This window comes from Dermacentor silvarum, chromosome 10 (assembly GCF_013339745.2).
Source record: "Dermacentor silvarum isolate Dsil-2018 chromosome 10, BIME_Dsil_1.4, whole genome shotgun sequence".
Taxonomy (NCBI): Eukaryota; Metazoa; Arthropoda; class Arachnida; order Ixodida; family Ixodidae; genus Dermacentor; species Dermacentor silvarum.
In genome coordinates, this window is record NC_051163.1 from 113,303,112 (window position 1) to 113,321,624 (window position 18,513).

At 46.0% G+C, this 18,513-nt stretch overlaps 1 protein-coding gene across 3 annotated transcripts in view; it reads left to right on the plus strand.

Moving 5' to 3' along the window:
- Nucleotides 1-18,513, plus strand: part of LOC119466489 (protein kinase C delta type) — a 711,485-nt gene that overhangs the window by 267,008 nt on the left and 425,964 nt on the right. For all 3 annotated transcript variants that reach the window (XM_049657504.1, XM_037727002.2, XM_049657505.1), the window contains 2 exons: nt 14,645-14,898; nt 17,426-17,573. In XM_049657504.1, the coding sequence (XP_049513461.1) occupies nt 14,860-14,898; nt 17,426-17,573 (187 nt within the window). In that variant the 5' untranslated portion in view covers nt 14,645-14,859. The remainder of the gene's footprint in view (nt 1-14,644; nt 14,899-17,425; nt 17,574-18,513) is intronic.

Below are 18,513 nucleotides of genomic sequence, written 5' to 3' on the forward strand. Positions count from 1 at the left end.
ACCGTGATTGAATGATAGTTGACTGGACGATTCCATTTAACGCCGCGGTTTAGAAAGCGGGGTTTAGAGCGAGAGTCGATTCTGCCTCGTAAACGCGAAGTGGAGCTTCGTCGAGTGGGCACCGACGAGGCCGGTCGGGGGTCCATCTAGTGAACGTGTCCATTTCGTGTGTGCTGCTGAAGTGCTGATTGGCAGCGTATGCCTGTCTTCTTCTCACGCGTATCCCAGTCCAGTAAGAATACATTTAGAGAATACCCCCGCAGTGCACGCGGAAACGTGAGGCGTAACACCGTCGTTACGCAGCGAAGATTAGCTTGGAACACGAACTGAAGAACCACAGCTGCTTAGTGATTCGGTACGATTGAATATTCACCTACACCGCGAACAAAACAGACTGAACAAACTGACTGGCTAGTTAGCATCGCATTACGTGAGGTTTAGCGCCAACAGAGCCCGCAAGAGGACAGAGACAACTCAGACCAAGGCAATGCTAACAAACGACTGGTGGTTTATTGCTGTTGTAGTTTGTTCCTTTTTTTGTACGCTTTGCTTCTTTGCTAACTATTGGACGATTATACATGTTTAGTAACCAAACGCCATAACGATGGGCTGTTAGTAGCGCCATTTCTTGGCCGTCACTGTCGTAATGAGTGCCCCGTTCGCGCTATAACCCACGTAAAACAGTCTGGACACGGAGGAAGCTTCACGGGTGCATACTCGAGTCGCGTCGTCCTGTTGCCGTGTTCATTCTGTCTTGTGCGCGTTGTAGGTAGAGCTAGAGGACTAGTGCACATTTCCTCGTAAACTCGAAGCCGGGGGCCTTCGATACGCAGCAATATAACCTGACAGCGGTACTTACGAGTGCAGAGAAGTAGTTCGAGCAAACGTTTATGCTGAATGAGTATGGTCCGGCCTGTAGTGTGGTATACACTCTAGTTTCTGCCGGACGTGTCTGCGATGTTGGAGCACCGCAAGTTTATGCTGGGGCAGGCATTTCCTGGTTAAAATGTGTCGAACCTGGTAGTAGGCTCCGTACTTGCAAATAGTTGCCGAAAAAGAACAGCGTTTCTCTCAAACACTAATGTAAGCTTCTCTTGAAAAAAATTCTCGAACCGTGTTGAATCCCACACAATTTTTTTAGTATATAGTATACTTCATACAACGTCCGGTGTAGAGAGGGCGCCACTTATATTGAAATCACACTATCGTCCATCGGGCGTATTGCGTATTTTCTTCCCTTTCCATTCTAGTTATTACTTATTACCATCGTCAGGAGTGAATGATATTGGTAATAAAAAAAACGCACCGTCATGACAGCTACCGATGAAGCGCAAAAAGTATGGTAGACGCAAAAAAATATTGTGGGTTTTACGTGCCAAAGCCACCATATGATTATGAGGCACACCGTAGCGGGGGCTCCGGAATAATTCTGACCATCTGGGATTTTTTAACGTGCACCCAATATAAGGTACATGGGCGTTCGCATTTCGACCCCAACGAAATGTTTTGGCATTTCGCCCCTGGATTCGATCCCGTGCCCTCGGGGTGAGCCGCGCAACTGCAAAGCCACTATGCCACCCCGGCGGGTAGACGAAGAGACAGTGTTTACAAAATACGGCTCTAGAGTAAGAAGCAGTTGTAGTGATATCTTTCGCGTGGTTACCACATGCGCACTGTTTAACGCAGTAATCAGACTCGGAACAGATTCGCAGTGGTGCGGGAAAAAGATAAACGCTTTGCTGAAGATAACAAGGCAGCTGGATAGACCTAAAGTCCCTAGATTTCCAAAGAAAGCAAAAAATATCTAGGGACTTTAGATAGACCCTAAGAGTGCTTCTGGTGTTCGGTGTGATTATGCAGTGCTACGCTGATTAAACTCTATGAGGTAAGGTCGGAGCGTGACTCAGCCACACAACAGTGGCTCTGGAAGCAATCGGAGACAGGGAAGAGGGAAGCACTGGTTAGAGTTCCAGGCCACCACACATGTGAAGAAATTCGGTACCCCCTGCCAGATGTACTTTGAGCCGGAAGTGCACTGGATAATGCGCGGTGAAGTCACGTTGAAGAAAGCTATGCGTTTATGCCTAGGAGAACAACTTGCCCTTGAGGAGCACGGTCTTTGGTCGCTCATTCTTTTTCTGGGATTTTACGCGCCAGAACCGCGATCTCCTTATGAGGCACGACGTAGTGGGGGATTCCGGATTAACTTTGAGCCCCTGGGCGCGTGCCCAATGTGCGCCCAACGTGCGCCCAATGCATGATACACGGGTGTTTTGTTGTGGTTTTTTTTTTTTTTTTTTTTTTGGGGGGGGGCATTTTGACCTCATCGAAATGCCGCCGCCGTGGCCGGGATTCGATCCCGCGCCCTCGAGCTTAGCAGCGCAAAGCCGAAGCCACTATGCCACCACGGCCCTTAATGAGTTTCTCTTTATGTGGCCGCAGTCACTTGACTGCGGCTGTTAAACTGTTACACTTTGGCAGTTTAACGAAGACATTTTGACATCTCATCACGCATAGGGATTTCTAGGTTGTCCTAACTTGTGGGTTCAACATCAAGTTGCTTTGGAACGTTAAAATTCTTCGGTTATTCAATCACCGACTGAGTTATTTATTCATACAAACAAACAAATCTCGACAGAAATCGTCTCACTACGACTGTCGATAGTAATGCGAATAGCGTTCGAGCAGTGCAGCGACGCGCACTATAAGTGAAGTAACGTTTACTTAACGTGGGTACTGATAATACTGGCACTTCCGTTGTCTCGGCTATATGCCACATAATTTGACATTGGCAGTGTCCATGACGACGAGAGTATGACCCCGACACAGTGAGGGTGGAATGGCGAAGAAGGAATTATATCGATAGAACGACGAAGGCGATATAACGATGCCAGCATGACGGCAATTTTATCTCGGTTCTCAAATTAGGCGATGGCGTAAAGAGGAGATGAGGACAACGGAGGTGGCAAACGAGTGTACCGTGACAATGGCGTGTTGACCACTGCATTAGAAGCGTGTGTGACCACGATGGTGTGCGGACGGCATGACGATAGTCGGGTGACGAAGCTCAAGTGAGCACGATGGCACGGCTTCGACAGCATCACGATGGTGGCTCACCATCGAATGCTAAACGACTGTATGAGACGATGACGTGGTGACGACGCGAGAGTCGGATGATAAAGCTGTGATACGGACGGTGCGACGAGCGTCACGACGACGTCACGACCGCGAGTACACATCTACTAGCCGAAGCTACTCGTGTTAGAAAACTTGGGCCACTGGGTCGGCTTAGATGGAGCCAGAACGACCGCATGATGACAGTAAGGTCATAAAGCTAGAATGACGACGATTTTACGATCATCACGACCGACTTCACGACCGACACCCCGACCATCACGACACCAGAAATCTAGTGACCCAAGCAAGTACAGAACTTGGGCTACTGGGTCAGCATAGATAGATACTCAAAACGGCCGAATTAAGCAAAGAATGCCCATTCGCATTAGAAACTTGTATATTGCACCGACATGCTGTTTCCTCTACACTGCACACTAGAATGGCGACAGCTACGACCATGATGATCATAAATCAAATTGGAATTCATGTTTGGTGAGATATTCTGCTCAAATTGCCTCATTTGGTATCTTTCGGTGCAAGTGGTGAGTGATTATTGCTTTTGTGCAGCGCCGAACACTGCTTGATATGTGTTTTTGCAATTATCCCTTGATATATGTTACAGTATGAGACCAGTTCGTGCTGGTATTTGTATGATATAATTCTCGCACACGCATCATCTTTACTGACTGTATTGAATACAGTGAAAGAAAGACAGCTATCGCAAAAGATATCTTTAGAAGCGTTTTTATTCCTCAGCTGTTGGTGCTGTGCTATTTCCTGGCCGCACTGGCCACGTTTTGATAGGGGCAGCATGTATATAAAAATGGCCACGTATGTAAATTTAGACGCATTTTGGAAAAAAATATAGCCAGCTTCACAGACTTAACGTCGCGAAGACTGATGAAACAATGGAGCTGGTGGCTTGTACTAGTCTTTACATACCTTTAGCATGGCTTTTACTCAGCTATTACTCGGCTTACACTTAGCGTTATTTGAATTTTTACTTAGCTTTAACTTTTGCTTTTTCTTAGCTTTAACTATGCTTTAACGTCGATTTTTTTATCTTCACAGCGAGCGTCTTCGTAGCGTTGCCGAGATGCAGCTTCTCTCTCTGCAAACTCTGCATCTCCAACCCTCCTCCGTCGCTTTGCTTCAGCAGCCCTTGCTCGGGAATCCGGATCTGCGCGCAGTCGTTGAAGCCGCTCCCGAGTAGCATCACGACTCCTTTGACGCCGCGCTTCTTCTTCGGGAGAAAGCTGCTTCTTCGTCCTAGCCATGCTCACGGCAGAATAACGCCAGCGCACGCTCTCTTCAGCTCAAGAGAACCCAGCACGTCATGGTTACGTCATCACTTCTCTCTCTCGTAAGCTCCCCCTCAACTATTGCGTGGCTCACAGTCTGATCTCGCCCCCACTACGTCATCGCTACCCTCTCTTTAGCTCCACCCACCTGCTGCTCAGCGCGCGCCTTTGTCACCCTCGCCGCTCTCTGAACAGCTGCGCTCCGGAGCGCGCTCCTCACCCAGCTGCGCCGATTCTTGGCGTACGCTCGGCACGGCTCAGCGTCGACCTTAGACAGCTCCGCTGTTAAAACCAGGCAATCTGAATTCAGATTCCCCTCCGTGACAGCGTCTCTCATAGGCCACTTAATTGCTTTGGAAAGCCTAACAATAAATTTTAATTTCATTTGATTTGATTGGTTGCCGAGACACGATGGCGATCGATATTGGTGATCTAGTGCAACAGCCGATATGGTTCAACTTTAGGAGAGAGCGAGAGAGAGATAAGTTTGATGCCAAAGTAGGGGATGTTAATCGCAAGATAAATATCCAATTTGCTGCACTTCACTGCCAAAGAAGTAAGGGGAGATAAAAACGTTGGTGCAGCAGTTGACCTGTAATAAGGAGCTCAAGAAAGCAGCATGCTCGACGAAATATAAATGTTGAGTGTTCTTTTATTTATACCAGCTCTCGACCCTTGCGGGATAGCATAATCGTTTTGGGTTCTTCTTAGCTGTTGGACACCGAGGCGGAAGGTCTCGGAACTTTCTGCCGCCATTTCGTGGGCTCTCAAGTTTCCGTTCGTACGCCTTCTTCTCTTTATGTTCCATTGTGGCGCAAACGCTTTAGCGGAAATGGCTGTTTGCCCAGCGCCGGGGCACCCTTGGCTGTCATGAGACCGGCCTTGCGTTCCTCGTAACCTTTGGGGCCATTATACGACGTCTTTCTTCTGTCTGGCGGGAGATGAGACTCATTTGCAATTCACTGCGATTAATTAGGAACACGGCTTCGTATGACCTTTACTCCACGGTTCACTCTTTTTCGGGCCACTAACAGCGCAAGCTCGGAAAGCACTCTCCTGCTGCAGGTCTAAGCTATACAAAAAGTGTCAGCGCAATACAAGGGTACGGCTACCCAACTTAGCCCACTCCAATGCGTGTAGTGGCGGGAAGATACATTGTTTTCTATAGGCGTGATAGAGGCTGAAGACCAATTTACCAGTTAAGGCTGGTTTAGTGTTGATCTTTAAAGCCACTTCGTTCGACTTTTGCACTGTTGCTGCTGCTATCTGCCGCGCCACGTCAGAGGGTCGTGAGAGCGTCTATAAGGATGACAAGAGTGCGGCACAGGGGTCAGGTTACGTCATAAACTCGTTTGTGATCTGTTAGACCTTTGTAACGCGTCATCACAATGCCCCCCAGACTCCTGCAATTATTTGTTAACCTACTGCAAAAGCACTGCAGAAGATGCAGCGCATACCTTTGTACTAACGCGCAGCAATCTAGAAGAGAAGTACATAGAGCAGTAGAAAGGTGGTAAAGAGAAGAGGCTCGGGATGGGCATAGTCGACGCAGGGATGAAACGAGTGAATAACAAGCAGCCTTGCCATTCTTCGCTCGTGCCATCCAGCACCACCTAGAACAAGTTGGTGGCAGCTCACACACGTGGACGGAGCACCGGAGAGGAGAAAGACGAAGTAAGAAAGCCCGCCTCGTTTGGGGTCTCTTAAATAAAGCAAATTCTCTACTGTAGACATGGCAACAGTTATTCACAAACTATAAATTCAAGGCGCGGTACAATGCGATACATCATACGCTTCTGCTCTCTCTGAAAAATAAATGCCGTGTAAATTTGTCCAGTGCACAACTGGCGCAGGGCGTGCAGATGCAAAGGTCCTTGTAAATACCGTCACGTCAAGGCGTCACTACGCAGGCGACGCTACAGCAAATCAACACGTCTATGCACGCCGTGGTAGCTTAGTGGTTAAGTCGGCGCTCGAGGTCGCGGGTTCAATCCCGACAAGAGGCGGTTTTCTACTGGGGCGAAAGGCCAAAACACTTGTGTACTGAGATTCAGGTGCAATAAAGAGCACAAAGTGAACAAGATTATTAAGGCGAAAGCCTTAAATGGCTCTTGGGTCTAAAACTAAACCGTCCGAAAAATTCAGTGGCACACACAAATTGGGGGTCGAACCCTCCATCTTTGGTGGGAGTCAAATCCACGATATTTGGTGATAATTACGGTAAAGTTAATTTAGGCACAGTTAATAAAGACAGATTTAATTAAGGCACTCGAACCCACTACCTTTGGTGGGAGTCGAACCTTTTATCTTTGGTGTTACTTAAGGCTAAGTTAATTAAGGTACCGCCATGATGCCACTAACAAAGGTCGTTCGAGGGGCTTAATTAACTCTGCATCAATTAAGATAGAGTTAAGGCACTCGAATCTACGACCTTTGGTGGAAGTCGAACCCATAACCATTGGTGAGAGTAGCACCTACGACCTGTGGTGTTACTTAGGGCGAAGGTAATTAAGAATCAGTAAAGACAAAGTTAAAATAAGATAGAGTTTATTAAGGCAGTCAAACTCACAGCATTTGGTGAGAGTCGCACTCTCGACCTTTGTTACTTAGGGCGAAGGTAATTAAGGCACAGTTAATTAAGGTAGAGTTAATTAAGGCATTCGAACCCACGAGCTTTGGTGGGACAAAACAAGTAAGAATGCATTCGAATGAGAATGTCAAGTAATCTATTGAATGACTCGACAGCGCACAGGCTTCCGCCTTCATCCTCTATTGTATGCTAAAGTGACCGCCAACTTTTCCAATGTCCCCCACTAAGGCATGCCTCCTAATCGGATTCTGGTTTTGGTGCGTAGAGCCCCACATTTCCGCCACGGTGCTATGCGCCGTTTGAGCCAATGTCAATGCAACCCTTCTCGCCGGCAATGAACAATGTTGCACAATAATTCCTCGAGCAAACACGTCTCGATGTGGGTTCTCTGTATTACGCAAGCACAAGTGGTACACCCATGTAAGATAACGTTTAAATTTGACTCGCCACATTGCTATTGCAATAAACGCTGAAGAACATTTGCCGTCAACGTAACCGCCAATTATCATCAATCAACGCAAACAGCTCAGAAAGCTTCGCTTACCTCGGTTCTTTGTGAGCGTGAGATCCGCATAATTTTCTTTTCAACAAGTAGTTTGTGCAAGTCATGTGGGGGCTCGGCATCCTCCGACAGCCATAATTGCTGTAAGGCATCACTGTGTAAGGGTATCAGTCAGGGGGGTAGCCAGGGGGGGGGGGGGGGGGGCTGATGGGGCCTCAGCCCCCCCCCCCCCCCCAAAAAAAAGACAAGAAAAAAACATTTTTTTCGTGCCGGCATGCACCGCCGACCAAAACTACCACCGACGCCGGGAATCATTCTGGATTCTGTCTACAATGTCTTTTTCACGCTCGACAAGACATTTCGGCACGATCATTGCGAACTCGGCCTGGACTTCGTGGCAACGCCCTTGCACCTGGAGTCACGTAACGCAAGGAGCCCCATCCGAGCACTTTCAAGGGCTTTTCGATAGCGAGCGGGCGCGTTGCGGCATCTCGCAGCGGCCGCGGAATCTACGGAGCGCATGGATTTTTATTACGAAACTGTATTGGTATTAAGTTCTCATAAACTTTTTGACGCGAAAGGTGCACTGACATTTCCAAAGGTGTGCTTTAAAAGATTTTTAATTCTGGAACTTTATGGGGTTAATGCTAGTATAAACTTGTGCCAACATGCTTGCACTGGAGCTCTCGTGTCCAAGCCATTCCAGAAATGAAAGCACGCGCTCGCAATCTTCCACACACACGAAAATACTAAATATTACCGTGGCTGTGAGCTGGCAGCTGATAATTTTCTCCAAACATTTTCAGGAAGCGTGCCCAATGTGATCGATAAGCTGTACCAGGGCAGGCAACATAAAATATGAGAAAACAGGAGAAAGTAAATGGCCTACTATTGAGGAAATTCTTTTTGCGGGTGATAAGGCCTGGCTCTCCGTGGCCACGGGGACAGTGGCCCTATGGATTTAAGCATAGCCGCCTCCCCCCCCCCCCCCCCTGAAAATACAGGTATATTCCGAGCGCTTCTTCGCATGCGAGCTGATTGTGGAGATACATATCTGTAGAACCATTTGGAAAGTTGCCACAGTAATGCCTCGTATTTAAGCCAAGATGCACAAAACCAAATTATAGAAATTTGTGGTGCAATTATAAAAGAAAGCCTAGTTGCAAAAGCAGGTTGTTTCTCCCTACTTCCTGACAAAACGACGGACATCGCTGCAGTCGAACAGCCTACTGTTTTTGCAAGGTACCTAAGCAAGGATGCCAACGACATCGAGAGAGTGTTTTAGGTTTTAGCACCGGAATAGATGCCCTCTCTCTTTGCGACTGCAGGTTCCATGTAAATGTGTACAAACTGTTCCAGATCCTAGTCACCCTTCGAGTGACCACTGCCAGCGCAGAGAGAATATTTTTTAACAAGAGCTTACTAAAAAACTACTTGCGCTCTACATTGTCTGTGGAACGCATGGTTAGATTGGCGCTTCTATACACCCACAAAGATGTCGGCATCACAGTGTCCGAAGTAATTGACCGCTTCGCTAAACTTTCCCGCCGAGTGAAGTTTGTACTTTAGATAGCGAAGCAGCAAAAATCAATGCAAGTAAAAAGCTCTGTTGCTTCAAGTCCATAAAAGCGTAATTATGAAAACGTATGACTGCTCGTGAGCTTTTAAAACCGCAGAAATGTTCGCCGTTTATTCTAACAATTAGCATCATGATCGAAATTATCATGCGAATACGAAAATTACGAGGACATCAATAACCAATTTTGACCAATCTTGATCATTGAAAGCCCGGCCCACGCGACGTTTCCTAACAACATACTCAGATATTGGGTAGTTCAACTTGCTGCATCATCTGTGGCTTTCATTTGGCCTTTTCTCTCCTTTTTAGCTACCTGCTTTTATTTATTTTTTGAAACGAAGCAATACCCTCCTTTAAGTTTGGGTGCAGAATAATTGTTGTCGCTGTGCAGGCAGTTAAATTACACATTTTCATACTGATTTCTGCATTATTCCTCTATTATTCTACAAAATGGCGCCCGAGTACATATCACGATTTCTGCGATCATAGTTTTCTTCTTGCCTAGATCATCTGTCTTTCTGTGCGCAAAGTTTACTATCTGTGACTGCGCAACATGTTTATTTGTCTTGTTGGACGCATTGTATACAGTGACGTTTGCTTAAATACGTAGATTTATTGGAGACTTAGACGTATATTTAAATATCTTGTTGCGAGGTTTTCTGTATACAAGGAGTGAACTTTTTTCCAGCGACTCTTTCTTGCCGTTTAGCGAGTTGTATTTTCGCATTTCTGTTTTCCATTCTATCTTCACATTTCTAATGTATATTTTGCAGAACTCCTACTTTTTATTTGCGCTCACTGTTGCGAGTATAATCTCGGTGTAATTGCAATGCACGACTTGTAACAGCTGCTCCTGCGCAATCTATTGCAACGAGGGACAGCGTCATGGAGGTTTTTTTCCTGGCTGTTGCATATGTGAAAAAATGTAAACAAGGTTCTTGAATGACAAAGATTCATCAAAATATTTGTCCTCAACTTATTCATTTCATGGCCTTTACGTTTTTCATATCAGCTGCATGCACTGCTTTGCTGGTTTCGAACGCATATAGTTCTCAAGTCGGTGTGATATTTTCTTTACTTATTAAATAGACAGAAAAACGCGGCAGCATTGATATCAGTTCTTTCTGCCACAGTTTTTGGGACATACGAATATATTCTTGTATGTAAAAGTACATATTGTACTTCACAGCGCGCAGCGTTGAATAATTAGTGTGCAGCATCTAATTTACAATGGCATTGGCAATGCATTTATTATTCATGTATTTGAGCCCTCGACAAATTCCGTAAGGAGGAGGCCGCGTTGCAACCTGAGCCCCCCCCCCCCCCCCGCCCCCCCCCCAAACAAAATTTCTGGCTACGCCACTGGTATCAGTAGCACGCTAATTACGCTGATTTTGCTTATTCAGTCTTGGCATGAAAGCGGCGACGCTCGGTGAGGCTATGAAGGATTTTGCGATGTCTCGCCTTCTTGCATGTTTTTATGTGATTTACAGCCAAGTGACCGATAATGGGCGCCACTCCTACTGAAGCCACACAATTTCCTGTTGCATACCAATAGCAGCTTTCGCTGTAAAACGATTAGACGAAGAATAAAACAATCCGAATTGCCATAGCATTCACGCAGCTCGATCTATTAGTGACGATGACTTCACCGTCTCACTTGTTTTAACCACCTAACGTATAATGATTCGGTTAGGTTAGTCGCTTCTGTGCAGTACCAGAGTTGACTTTGCCGTGTATTTGCAGTCCTTGAGTTACCCGTTACAGCTTATAGGGTACACGCTATTCGCAGGCAGTGCGTTTGATGCTGTGCACCGTTTCCATCCGGATTTAAAAATTTCTTGCGCGTTTCTTTTGTTGGTTTTTTGCACTGCAGTTTGAAATCTTAGTGCTGTCGTTACATCGGCTTCCGATAGAACTAACTGCGTGTTCCTTGCGATGAAGTGTGAAAGACATAACAAATAAAGAAAGTCGCAGTTTTGCCCGAAAGGCGAAGCATCGATTGCGATAGCAAATTAGTAGAGTAGTAAATGGTGAATACGAAGGCAAGGAAAGCAGTTTAATGGGCAGTATGAAGTTGCAAACATTCGATCGCTAACTAAATAGACAAGCACAGTGACACGCGCGCACAGGTAAACATGAACACCTCTCACTCGATGACCGTAGAAACTCGCTGTGAAAACCCCGGAGTAAGAAAGCGCGCCAGCAGCAGCGTGCAAATTGACCTTCGCGCTGTCTCTCGTCTCGCTTCAACGCGAACTAAATGTCGAAAGCACAGCGCATACGGAGCAACCGGCACTCGGCGCATGCACTTTGTCCCCATCGCAGATCGCTTTGAAGATGAGGCCCGCGCGGGTGCGCACATCACAGATCGCTTTCAAGGTACGGCGACCGCGCGGCCGCGCTGTGAGCAGCAACCGACGGAGCAGAACGCACCCCCCCCCCCCCGACCCGCCCTCTCCGTGGCCTCACCCCCGTGCCTCGCGCACGAAAGAAGAACGCGCGCTTCCGGCCTGGGGGAAGGAGGAAATAAACTTTATTGAGGACAAGGAGAGGGGGAGGGGGGAGCCGAGGTCAGGCAGAGGGGCTAGAGTGGCATTCCAGCTGGCCGCTTGTGGCCTGTCTGCCTCCCTGGCGTGCGCTACATTTGGCCGCGATAGCCGGCTCACCCTCGTACGCTTTCACTCACGCGCACAGCGTACGGTGCGCGGAGACCACTTTATCACCGTTGGACTTTATACGGAACCTCACGCCGACGGCGACGACGACGGCATAAATGCGCGTGGAGTGTCCATATAATTGCTATAGCAATAATAAAAGAAACGTTTCGTAAACGGTGATGCAGGCTGAATCATTGCTCGGCTTTCACACATATCTGGAAAAAATGCGAAGTTACAGATAACATAGACTTGCTTTTCAAAACTTTAAATGCAGCTTAAATTCCCTTCTGCAGCACGTTGAAGCGGCGTATCACGGAGGCAGCAGGATTTTGCTTGGCGCAGTATTTGCTGAAATAGAAGCCGATACGGCCAAAGCTTCCTTTGCAAAGTTCTTTTACTCCAAAAATTCTCTGGGTGTTCACGTCGTTATCGCGCTCTAGTTGGCTTACCGAGGCTTTCGATTTCGCTGAACGTGCATTGATGCGTACACAAGGAGTGCTTTCGCGTCTGTGTGTGCGCGTTCCCGGCGCGTGCCGTCGCTCAGACGCAAGGTGTAAACAAAATATTTCGTCCCATTGCCCACTGAACGCTTGAGTTAGATAAACAGTAGGCCATTTTCTTGAGCGCGAACTGAACGCTTTCTTTCCTTTCTCTTTCTTTTTCATTTCTGTTTTTCTTTTCTTGTGGGATGGCCGAGAGTGGGTTGTGCTACATTTACCAAAGCAGGCGAATTCTCTTCGCTGCGCCGAAGTTTAGAGTGTCCGCCCATGCGGGTGCGGCAGAATGGAAGGGAATTCATGCTCGAAAAGACCGGACACTGACAGATGCTTGTTCCATGTAAGCTGCATTTGATTTCCGGCTCACAGAGTGAGACTGTTCGCACGGAGTTGAGGCGGCAGTCCAGGGGACAACTTCCGTAAAACATTGCTGCCTACAGTGACTCCGCTACACCGACTGTCACGGCCTTGTACGAGTGAAACAAAATGACCGCTTGCAAATGTGTCTGAATCGCCCCTTGTTTGAGATCTGTCTCCAAAAAAGAAGAACAATAAACGTTGGAATAGGCTTAACGGCATAGATGTGCCGATGTTTTATGAAAAAAGATGTCATCGTTTTCGCAGAAAGTGCAACGACGCAACCTATGTGAGAGTCCATGTGCGTGGTCGTTTTGCTTCCGGGGGTTCAAGACTGTTTTGACTTGTGTGTGTTTTCTCTGCGTTTTACTTTTCCCGACCGTCTTCGTGTTTCATTGCTATGGTTACACTGCTTGCATGTACTCGTTTGCAACGGACGACGAATTGAAATTTCAATGTCATGGCGTTGCACACTTCTTACGTGCACTTCTAATGTAAAGCTTTTCTGTTCACCGCTCCCAAAGAAGATGAAGCACGGAACCTCGAAATTTTTAAGCTTGGTGTCACCGTACACGACGCGAAATTTTAGTTTATTCTTTGTGAGAGTTGAATGCCGAATTTATTACAAAGCTGCATATTCTGCGGATGTCCGGTTGAAACCTTGTTTTAGGAATACGATATACACATTGATCACGCATGTACACCAACATCATTACTTACATTTTTATTTCAAAACAGATCAGATATGCTTGTACTTGCCAACTGCCAACTCCACATCTTCATCAGCGTGGCCATATTGGCATAGCGGACTAGTAACGCGCCTGATTCTGACCGAAAATAACGCGTATACGGTGTGTCAGGCACCACACGGTTGTAATAAAGTTAGAGAAACTGCGTGTTCTTTTCTGAAGTAAGGTATGCTCATGTAGTCTATCTCCTGTTGCGTTTGTTCTCTCTTCCTATGTTACTCTACGCTTTGCCAGAACGTTGAACAGACGAACCCGTGCATAAGTGCTTCTAGGACGTATTAGGCCGTTGAATAGAAGCATATGCCGCAAGACTTGGATACAAAAGGCAGAGGCCGAACTGAGAGACATTCCCCTAGCAAGCTGCTCATCGCGCTGGGAACGGGAAAGGTAAAAAAACGGGTACACGATCTGGGACGATGGTGACAGAGGGAAGAGGCTGAACACATAACGTGCAAGAACTCATAGCCTAGAGTCCAGGCGCGTACATCTTGAAAAGTCAAGTAAGGCCTGATCAAATAGCCTGAAAAATAGGTTTCCAGTGACGCCCAAGGTCCCAGTACGATCACATCTGACAACGTTTGGCTGTCGAGAGAGGCAAAAGTGGCAGTCAATCTCTTTGTACTGTTGTACTTTTCCATGTGCTGACGGCAGTCCCATAGCAGATGCCTATAGATTCCCGCTCATGGCTTTGTCTCCAGGTTGGGAAATCCTTAGACTGAGTGAGTCGCAATAAGTGCACGTAACGCGGTGTAAAGGCTACTCCCCGCCCACGCCTGTGAGAACACAGGCACCGTTGCGCTGAATTTTCGATGACAGTCTAAATGTCATCTAAACGCAGGACAAGCCGTAAGTAATATGAGCGGGAACACGGAAATTGTTTTAAGCAGCAGTTATTCTGGATGTGTGCACAACAAACAGACGGCAAAAAAATGACATTTACATTGATCTAGGCATGGCGCCCAGGCATAGTTAATACATCGAAAGCGATTTTAAGGTCACAGAAAATTGCTTTTTCATCTTATCTAGCTTGGTGGGAATGATGGGATGCGTGCATTTCACTTACTGGGAAGCACATGGAAAGAGCTAAAAGTTCAGATGAATATTTAAAAAAAATGGAGATTCCAGAGCATCACTCGCAGTCTTTATTCAACGACCCACGTAAAAGCTCGTATAACCGTGGGCTATCTACGTTCGTCATAATTGCAAATCGCAATACAGCTCGAACAGGTAGTGTGCTCGTTTCGATGTGCTTTACGTCATTTCTTACCCTGTTTTTCGTCGAATTATCGCAGGTTCGTTGACCTCCGGGAGTAGCCGAGCGGGGAGCGCTAGCAGCAGCAGCGCCTCGAGCAGTCGCCGGTCAAGCACTGCCAGCGTAGCGTCCTTGCATTCGGATGCCTCGGCTGCCGACGACGAGGAGGCCTCGGAACACAGGGCGTCACAGCCGCTGAGGGGCTACGAACGACCCGGTTCGGGGCGAAACGAAACCGAGTTACGAGCGGCAGCCATGACGGGGCTGGGTTTTGTTCGCGTCAAACTGCTCCAGGTGAGGGACTTCGAAAGTGATTGATACGCTCGCTGCATTTTTTTGTAAACAAAGCGACTTAGTGCTGACAAAAACATAAACACACACACGCAAAGAAAGTAGAAGATGACGTTCACGCAATTCTCCACTGTTCACCATATTCAAGTTTACCAAGTATATATGCAAAATTTGGGCACCTCTGTTATTCTAATAAAAATTTGCGCCAGTGAAGTTTTGTCACATTTGTTTCTCTGCAGTGAATGTAACGGTAGCGCAACAGCATCTTCCTGACTCACTACACCTTCTGCAGTTTCTCAACAGTTTCAGATTCCTAAATCTTCTGTCCGGGCATCATGAACCTCGCCGAACATTGAATTTGAGTAAGGCGGATAGGAAGCCAGTAAAAATGCTCATATTGGAATCTACGTGAAATGAGCTGCGTTAGTGAAGCGGTTAAGAAAAGCACTAGGACTAATGCGATGCGTACAAGTATGTTTATTTTCACCCTAGTCTTTTTGCGCATTGTACAGATCACAAGTTTAATATCGTGCAATCTTTATTCACTACGCCGTTCCCAAGCTAGGCCGAAATGGAAACCCCAATCGCTCGCAAATCCAAATGACCGCAAACTTAGTATTAAGCTAAACTCACAGGAAAATGCAAGCGTGAATGAGCTGGAAGTTTAGCACGAAGAGTCATGTATATAGATGGGGCTCCAGGTTCAGCAAGGCGTATTGTATACTAATGCGGGTGATCGATTTTTGTTTTTAGGAGAACTATTAATTACTGCTACACTTGTTCTGTTTTATGTATTCCGTGCCTGATATTATTAATATTACCGCAGCTACAACATTTTTGGTAGTTGAGGAGTTCAATGTGGTTTTGCGGGTGCAATGACTCGTTACGAGAAATTTGAAGTTTGTCTGCTTTTTTTTCCTTTTTGGTACTGGGTGTTTTTAATTTTTATGACTGCGGTGTAAATGGGGTGGACAGAATCAGTCAAGAGGGTACTCGTGCGCTGAAAGTAACAAAAGCTAGGCTAACTTTCAAGTAATATTTCATATAAAGTCTACGCAGATTTGAATTTGGAGAATGATTTAGGTGAATTCAGTGCTGCTCGTTTTAAGTGTAAACAGAGGCATAACGACGAAAATATAACCTTTGTTGCGGCTCTCCCTAAATGGCTGCTGTTATTGCGTTACCCTTGAGTGGCTAGTTTCCATTGCCCTTGGTAGAATATCCAAAGGAATCTGCCTACACCATCAGGGTATGAACATTCTCTTTACCTAATCGGGCTTTAGACGTACAACAACAGCAGGTCATTAGCTATATGCAAAAGCTGGTGAATTTCTGTTAAGGTGAAAAACCTTTTGGCTCGCAATTGAATTATAGTGCGACGGCGATTTTGCCTTTCGCGTTTGTCAGGTGAAACTGCTCTTTCGTACCTGCCGCCACGTGGGCCTCAACAACGCCAACTTTTGGGTTACGTGTTCTGACATACTAAACTGTAATTTGGTCAAACGACGCAGACATTAAGAGTGACAAACACTCCATGAGCTACACAAAACTGTATTTTATTTCCCGGAGCTCACAATGTAGGCTACGCATCAATTGAAGGATGATAGATAAATAGATAGATAGATAGATAGATAGATAGATAGATAGATACATACATACATACATACATACATACATACATACATACATACATACATACATACATACATACATGCGTACGTACATACATACGTACGTACGTATACATACATACATACGTACATACATACATACATACATACATACATACATACATACATACATACATACATACATACATACATACATACATACATACATACATACATACATACATACATACATACATACATACATACATACATACATACATACATACATACATACATTCATAGATGGATAGATAGATAGATAGATAGATAGATAGATAGATAGATAGATAGATAGATAGATAGATAGATAGATAGATAGATAGATAGATAGATAGATAAACTTCATTGAAAGAATGGCAGAGCGGCGACCTAAATTTCTTTGAAGCGCCGCTGTAGCCCAGTTATTATGGCGTCGCACTGCTGAGCACGACGCCATGGGTTCCACCACGGCCGCATTTCCATGCGAGGAGAATAAGAAAACGCTCGTGTAGCGTGCCTTGGAAGCACGCTGACGAATTTCAAGTGCTCAATATCACTCCAGGGCCCTCCACAATGGAGTCCCGCCCCATTATGCACAAGGTCCATCAGTTCTGCGGAATCCCGCAAGCAGGAGTAAAGTTCATAAGAGAGAAAAATTGTCATCCACTCGACTTGTAGTAGAAAAGGGCAAAGAAAACCCATACGGTTTTCAGAAAAAGAAAGCTCGGTAGCTCAAAGAAAAATTCGTCCCAATCCTGAGTGTAGCTTCGTATTACAAATCGCGTGGACTTCCCGTGCATGTTTTCCTGTCATCTCAAGCGAAGCGCTTATTTCGTACTCGAATTTCTGGAAGGCGCACTGACCATTGACCCACTTCTCAGGTGGAGCTGTCGTCCAACAACGGTCAGACAGGCGGACACGAACCTTCGGACCAGCAGGCGCCGACGCAGCAGCAGCCGACACCGGCGAGGCACGACATCGTCGACCCTTTCTGCGTCGTCAACCTCAAGGAGGCCGAGGAGATTCCGGGTGCGTACAGTTCATCCTATAGGTTACTTCAGCAGGCCTGTATTTCACATGGCGTGACGTCACCTACGGAATACTTACGCTTACGATGTAAACCGCGCGTTGCGAAAGGGACGCAGAGACCCAAAGTGTGGGCCATCGGTTATTGGATTGTGCTGGTAAGCTCAAGATTGCGGGTTTGGTTCCTGCCGCGGCGACCGCCTTTCGATGGGGGTGCAATACCAAAATGCTCGCGTGCTCAGATTTAGGTGCACGTTATAGAAACCCAGTTAGTCCCCTACTAGCGACCACCTGGTACTCATGTGGTCCCCTATAATTCCCTACTTATTTATTTATTTATTTATTTATTTAAAAATACCTTACAGGCCCCTAGAGGAATTGTGTAAGGGGAAGAGCACCATCAGAGATGATAACTTATACAATAATTTGAATAGATATGTGAACACATATACAAAAAATATAAGGTAACAAATGCGCATATATAGAGTAATATAGTGTTACAACATGTACAAGGAAGAAAACCGAAGGGTTTTGAACACGACAGCTTATTCAACAACAGAATTTCACACAGTAAAATATAGTCAATATAAAAACGTAGAATTATAGATTGTAGTTTATTCTCAAACTGTGGTTTTGTCACGTAACAACCCCAAATTAAATTTTGACATTGCGATAGCTGTTTTTGCTACATTACTCCAAATTTATTAAGTTCTAAACGCTGTGGTTCGAGATTATTTCATTATTTACCTGCAATTTTTGTAACAGAGAGGTAGATATTGAATTCAACGTTGTGCTTTCATGGGTTGGTCAAAATTAGGTTTCCGGGTAAATGTAATATAATTTATCACGATCACCTAAAGAACATCAATGCGTTTGCACGTATGCGAACCGGGAAAGTCAGATTTGGCTTAGAGACTAAATCTCTTCTCATAGCACTCTACTT